This window comes from Equus przewalskii, chromosome 18 (assembly GCF_037783145.1).
Source record: "Equus przewalskii isolate Varuska chromosome 18, EquPr2, whole genome shotgun sequence".
Classification (NCBI taxonomy): domain Eukaryota; kingdom Metazoa; phylum Chordata; class Mammalia; order Perissodactyla; family Equidae; genus Equus; species Equus przewalskii.
The window spans coordinates 20,757,699-20,764,964 of record NC_091848.1 but is presented as its reverse complement, the minus strand read 5'-3'; the positions used below and the strand labels follow the sequence as shown (position 1 = coordinate 20,764,964).

The 7,266-nt window shown below is 41.7% G+C and overlaps 1 protein-coding gene across 7 annotated transcripts in view; it reads left to right on the top strand.

Annotated features, from left to right (window-relative positions):
• The first annotated feature begins 6,164 nt into the window (after positions 1-6,164).
• Positions 6,165-7,266, top strand: part of PEX5L (peroxisomal biogenesis factor 5 like) — a 212,967-nt gene continuing 211,865 nt past the window's right edge. For 2 of the 7 annotated variants that reach the window (XM_070583197.1, XM_070583186.1), the window contains exon 1: positions 6,165-6,705. In XM_070583197.1, the coding sequence (XP_070439298.1) occupies positions 6,685-6,705 (21 nt within the window). In that variant the 5' untranslated portion in view covers positions 6,165-6,684. The remainder of the gene's footprint in view (positions 6,706-7,266) is intronic. The other 5 variants (XM_070583191.1, XM_070583190.1, XM_070583185.1 and 2 more) reach the window with 5 other exon arrangements.

Below are 7,266 nucleotides of genomic sequence, written 5' to 3'. Positions count from 1 at the left end.
AAATGCGTTTGCAAATCTTTATGAGGATACTGGCTTTTCTGAAGTCCAACTATTCATCCATTGCATTTTCTCCCTTAGAGTACTAATTCATAAAAATAAAAAAAAAATCAGATATCAGCATTTTGTGGCACGAATTGAATTTTATCATCGCTAGTGTAGTTTGAGTGGATTATACTCCCAAATTCCTTTATTCAGTCACAAATAGAATTACTTGTTTCACATCAGTAAAATCACGTCAAGAGTAAGGTACTTGACTTGATTGCTTCTCACATTCTTCATTTGAAAAAGGAGGGAGTCAGCCCACAAAAGCCATAAGCTTTTTTCCAGCCTTAGCATTGTGTGATTCTACATAAAATCAACACATTTTCACAATTTTATTTTAAAAAATTATACCTGAAATGTGCCGCTCGAGTAAATTATTTTTAAATTATTTTATTTTCAAAGCTTTTATACTGTTCCAAATACTTACAAAATAATTTATGTTCTTGAATTATCATTGAGAATTTTCTATATACAAGATGTTGTAAGTTATTGAAGCAAAACAAAGAATAAAATAAGGTTCTTGTGTCCATCTGCCTACATCTAATAGGGAGCAAAAAAGCACAGAAATAATTAAACAAGGGGAAACTTTATGAATTAAGAGAATTTCGTAGCATAAAGGAGTTCCTAGCAAGGGGGTGGATTCAACTGGAGGATCAACAAAGGCTTTATGAAAATAATGGAATTTGAGACTAAACTTGAAAAATGAATGATTTTTCATGCCAAAGGAGTAGGGAGAGAGAGAACATTCCAAGGAGAGGAAAGAGTCTGAGTATCACTTGGACTGTCTTAGGGGAATAATATAAAAGTAAAGTTATTACAAAAGAGAATACACAGAACTAAAAAAAGGACAGGGGCCAGTTTGTGGAAGACCATTGTATTAATAAGTATTCTTTTGGTTGCAAGTAATGGAAAATCCAACTCAATCAGAAAGAATGTACTAGCTGAAAGAACTAAAATTTCATAGGTAGACTAGCTTAAGGTGTGGTTTATTTAATGGTTCAAATTTTGTCCCCCTGAGCTTGCCTGGACTCTGCCTCCCCAGGCTGATTTCCTTTCCAGGTTTGGAGTGCTAGATTGTGGCAGCTTCCAGCTTACATCATTAGAAGACCCAGGTCAGAGGAAGATTCAGTCTGCTCCCAAATAGTGCTGGAGCTGAGTCTATTTGCCCTGGTTGGCTGACTTGGGTCATATGTCCATCCCCCCCCATGACCAATGGGGATTGACTGCACTGGTTGGCTCAGCCTGGATCATATATTCCACCCCTAAAGCCTGGTACTGAAACATTGCACGGCACAGAAATGGGCCAGAGTCGGAAAGAGATGGTTCTTCAAAGTCAAGAGACAATTCCTCCTGCCACTAGAAGAAGATGTGTCTCTGGAAGGCAAACTATATTCCATGACTATGAGTAAAAAGCTGAAGTTTTTGGATATTAGTAGGCAATAGGAAGCCAATAAGCTTTTGGAACTGGGCAGTAATATGAACAACGCTGGCCTTTATGAAATGAATCTGGCTGCAATGTATATGATAGCTCAGAGTGGGAGATGGATGGAGGTGATAAAACTAGCTTTGAGATTGGTAAGAGGTTTAGGGAGTCTGTGCTAAGATGGTGGCGGTAAGAGTAGGAAGGAAGAGTCAAAAGCAAGAGATATTTGTGTTCGCAAATGTTTTCTCACCAGGACTAAGAAACTCTAGAAAGCACATTTAATATTAAAAGCAATATTGGATCACTGAAAGAACATCGCCATAAAGACAAAAGCAAATGAAAATTATTTTAGTGTAATTTCTTAAATTGGTTTAACGGGAGGGCCAACTCTGAGGAATCCAGTCTGTTTGTTCCTTTGGAAGAACACTGCTGCCATCTTCTAGTCACCAGAGTCCACGTACTTTTCTTCAACCCTAATTCCCCCTGGGGTCTGCTGTGTGGGCTTGCGAAATTCTTTTGGATCTGATGCCCTGAATACCAGCTAATCCCATTCAATGTGTCAGAGACAAAAAAGGCAAGCGGGCAAACTTTAACAAAATGTTTCTCCCTCTGATTGAACAATAAAAACCAATTCGCCATTTTAATTTGAGTCTACAGTTATCTTGACTTTTGTTCTCTCCTACACCATCTTTGAACAGCAGGATTTGAACTGTACAGATTATTTTAAAAAATGGTTGAATTACCAAAAAGACTGTTATCCCTGATTTTTTCAAGTCCACAAGCATACTGACATCACCATTATTACTCAGCTTTTTAAAACATTTTATAAATCCTGAATTTTCAATACCATTTAATATTCAGGAGGATTCACTTACTAATAAAATTTAATTTGGTCAATACAAAACATTCTGCCACCACTCAACTCTCTAATTTTATTATAGTGATTAAAATTCCAAGTGGGATTAGAACATTTCCTGCTGTAAGAAAGCTGGATGTGCTATGATTTTATGTCAAGTCCTCTGACCGCTCAAAATACAGTGAGATTATCTTATAAATGGAGATGGATATGCATTGTGCTTTTTCCTTGGTACTGCTGTTGCTCATGTGCTATTATTGCAAAAGGCAAGAGCTAGCTTTGCCACTTGCGTACATGGATAAATAAACCTTCCAGGACACAGTGCTACTCAAATTTGATGGTACATACAAAGCACTTGGGGATCTTGTGAAAATGCAGATTCCAATTCAGTAGGTCAGGGCTGGGCCCCAGAGTCTGCATTTCTAACAAGCTCCCAGGAGACTCTGATGCTGCTAGTTGGCAGATCACACTCAGAGTAACAAGGGTCTTTGAATTTAAAATGAGAAATATGTTCTGGACCTGAGATCTGGTATTTAATCATGCCCATTTTAGGTTGCAAAACAACAATGGGAAAGGAGTGAGGCATAGATTATCTTTATTTTCCTCAGAGACAATGCATGCCTTAATAATATGAATGATTCTGGGTTTAGCTGGGCAATCATGGCCCAGCTACTTACAAGTCAGACTTGCTGATGGCAGCATTATGCCAGTGAGATGTGTACCTGTGAGCAGGTCTGCTGAGGAAAGATTCGTTGGTAACTGTTTCTTCCACAGTGTATATGGAGACGTTCTTCTTTTGCTTCATATGATGGATGTAATTGTTTGAGTTGAAACGTTACAAATTCATCTTCACAGTTGTTTTTCCATGATTCCACTTATCAATATGAAAACTAGAAAATCTGGGGAAAGGTCAAATAAAGCATGCAGATGTTTGGCAGAGATTTCCATTTTTATTCAAATATTTCTGGTATCAGAGAAGCAGACATACAGCTGTTACCACTTGCCTTTGTTCCGAAAGAACCACACCTTTTCCAAATGGCGGCATCTCTGGTTTGTTTATTTGCCTTCTGCCAATTTACCTTAATGATTCCCTGGGGGGAACACAGGTTACACAAAAAGATGCTTCTGGCCATTACCTCGGGCAAAGGCTAGAGAAAGTTATGGACATTTTCTCCTTTCAAGATCTGGTAAAAACAACCTAATATGCAAAAAAGATTTCCACAAATATAATTATATTATAATTCAGCTTTTTGTTATGTGTATCATAAAATTCTTAGGCTTCACCAGAACACAACTCACACCTGCTATTCCTATTGATTTTCTACTGGTTTATCTACTTGCACGTGAAGTTTCTTTTGGCAGCAAAACACCATATTACTTGAGCTAAAATGCTAGATTTGGATGACAATTTTGGGCCTAGCCAAGTGAGATGTATAAATTGCTAGATGGTTCTGTCAATCAAAAGTATCTCAAGATGCTGATACTTGAATTGATAATTAGCCAAGCATTTTTGCTCTCAACACTCATAGTTACAGGCTTTAAAGGAAGTATTTGTACCACAGGGAGGGTTAAAGTTCAAAATTGAGGGGAAGACGTTGACTAGAAGAGATTAGACGTGAACTCTTCGGGGAAATGGGAAAATTGTGGAATCTCTGTAGACAGGTTTATCTTTCTTGGGATGGTAAAATGTACTCCTGTCAGGAAGCTGGACTGTGGGTTCCATGGAGATAGAGACCATGTCTGTCTTACTCATCAGTGTATTTCAGCCCTTGGCACGGCCCTCCCACACACTGAGTTCTTAATAAATATGAAAGGATGAATGAAGAGAGGGATGCCTTCACAAATACACTTGGATTCCTGAGATTTTGTGAACGAAGGGAGTAACCAAATGAGTTCCTTAGGTTTAAAAGAGGATATATTGAGTTCTATCTTCAACTGTAGGTAGATGCCATTCAGGTCCAAATGCTTTTATGGTTGATGTCTAGTTGAACCTGTCATTAGATAGTAATAAGCATATAAGGGATTGGAAAACTTTGGCCCCACTGGTACTTCACAGATTTCTAGCACTTTCAAATCAAACAGCAGAATTTCCACCAAGGTTTTTGTATCAATATGCTAGCATTTCATAACAAACAATTCCCCTCTTTTAAATTTGTAGAACTTGAAGTCTCAGGAAATCATCACTCATCTTTTCTGGAATGGAGAAATGTCTGCTTGCCTACTCATATATGGTGGTTTATAATTTAAACTCCCTTTGCATGCATTCAGTCCTCAGCAGCCTTGTACAGAGGCTGGACAGATATTTGCCTTACTTCAAAAGTAAGGAAATAGAGAATTAGTACACCTGCCCAAGAGAGCAGTGAGGGAGTAAAACAGAACTAGCACTTTCTACTTGCTGAATCTTAGTCCAGTGCTCTGTCCTAAAAAGGACAATAAAACAAGAACTGGATGGTACTTTACAGTTTGCAGTGATTATGCACATATCTCAAGTTTCAGGATAAAACCATGAGTTTATCATGCAGAGTTTAGACATGAAAAAGCTGAAGTCTAAAGAAGGTAAAGGAAATTGTCCAAGGTTAACTACTGGTGGAATCTAATAAGAATCCATGTCTCCTGCCTACAAGTCTTGGTCATTTTCTGTTTGGTTGGTTGGTGGGTTGTTTTAGGACCTCAGATGCATTGAATTGGATTAATCAGTTTTTTCATTCATTTCATGTTATCCTCATTAGTCCATGCATGGCTCTGTTTTATTTAGTTACATAGTAATTTTTATAGCATAATACATGCCTGTGAATCTCAGCCCAACATACTAAGACATTGCCAATTATCCTTCATATGAAATGCCTCCCCACCCCTTTCCCGTGCCTTCCCTCACCCGATGTCACTGACATTGTGAATACTCCATCCATTGTTCTACTGCTTTCCTTTTCATATAGTTACATATGAATATATATATTTATATTCCTGGAGGGGGTATATTTTTATTTTTTTAACTTTATGAAAAGTATATCATGCTATAGGCAATGTTTGGGAGATATCTCATGCTGTATATAATTTGGGGGACATGTTATTGAGTGATTGGAGATCTTTTTACCAACAAAACTAGGTAATCACAGTATACATACGTACACCAGCCCACGGTGTGTGTCTGTGTATGTATACACATTTATAGTGTAAAGACTATATCAAACTATCCAGTCTCTTCAACTTGAGACATATTTAAATGTGCTCTACCTGTTTAATGTAAAGACTCATTCATTCAACAAATATTTATAGGGTACCTACCATGTGCCAGGAGGTACTGTACTGTGCTGTTACACATCGTGCAAAAACAGATACACTCCTCCCCCCAAAATCCCTGATTTCACGGAAATAACAACCTATGTATACAGAGAGATAGACAATAAATACAACGCGTAAAATACACAGGATGTTTGATGATGCTAGGGAGAAAACGAAATCACGGAAGGCCTGGGGTTTGCGATTTTATATGGAGTGCTCAGCCATGAACTGGGGATGGGGTGAGTGGGGAGAGTCCTTATTCACCAAGTGACATAGAGGTAACTTGTGAGAGCTGAATCAGAACAGAAGTAAACTCTTTGGAAACCCCCATGCTCAGCCTATTAAGTCTGTAGGATGACGGGCCCCGTCGGTATTGATGGCCCCCAGGAGAGACAATGCATTTTCCTTCCACTTTTCTTGCAGCTGCCATCGGCTCGCCTGAAGCCTTCCTTGAAGCCGAAGCCGCACCTGAACGCCTCTCGCGACCACCACCCGCGAGCGCTTCGCCGCCGCGTGCGCGCATCCTGGAGCACGTGCGCGCGAGGGGCGCGCACCGCCCTCGGGCCGCTCCCGGGCCCTCCGGAGACGCGCGCGCGTGCTTGGGCCCGCGGCCTCGGCAGGGACGCGGCCGGGAGGGCGGCGCGCGCCCCGCTCGGCAGCTGCGGCGGCGGCTGGTGTGGGAGCTCACGTCAGGGCAGGGAGGAGGAGGGGGTTCGCACGAAGAGAGGGAGAGAGACATGAGGTAGCCCGGCAGGAAGCGAGAAAGAGTTCCGCGGAGAAGGAGGGAGTTTTAGAGCCGCCCGGCGAGCAGGACCTGCGCCCGCGGAGAGCGTGGCCGCCCGGGCTCCTCGCCGCCTCCCGGCGCTCTCCTGTGTGCGCTTTCAGCACCCCGAGCGGAGAACAGTTCCCTGCAGCCCGCAGCGCGGCCAAGGGCCGGGCTATCCGGAGCCTCCCACCCGGCTCAGAGACACCCTCTGAGAACCCAGCGTGCACGCTGCCTTCTCCTCTCGGTTGGTGTGCAAGTAAACACGAGGGAAAAGCATCCGGCGGCCTCAGGGAGCCCTGAAGAAGCCGAAGCAGAATGTACCAGGGACACATGCAGGTAAGACATTTCTATTGAACTGGAAAGAAATCTTGGGGGCTAATTTAAAAGCAAAACGGTTGACCAAGTTACTGTGGTCAAGTGCTGCCTTCACACAACTCAACAAGTGAAGTGGTGCAACATGACCATGGCATTTCTGTCCGGTGCTATCCGTAACACTAGACGGGTTTCCGAGGGTGGGAGAAGGGGAGGAAAGACCTCGGAACTTCGGTTGGGGAAGTTTGCTTTCTGTGCATCCCCTGAGCCTGTTTCTTTAAACAAGATCAAAGACTCCAAACAGAGGAAACGTGGAGATGACCGTGTTTCCGTTGTAATCCTGTTGATGCAACTCGGCATGTATGTCAACTGAAGGGCAAACTAATAGGAAAGACAAAGCTTTTTCCTTACTGTCTGCAAAGGTTTCTTGACAGAACACTTTGCCACTTCCGTATTATTTTTTAAAGTGATAATTTTTAAAAATTGTTTGTGCTGTGTTTTCCCCCTTCAGATGATGGGACATTGTCGCCTATCCCTATAGTCACAGGATGACTTGGGAAGATGAATTTCAAACATATGTCCAAG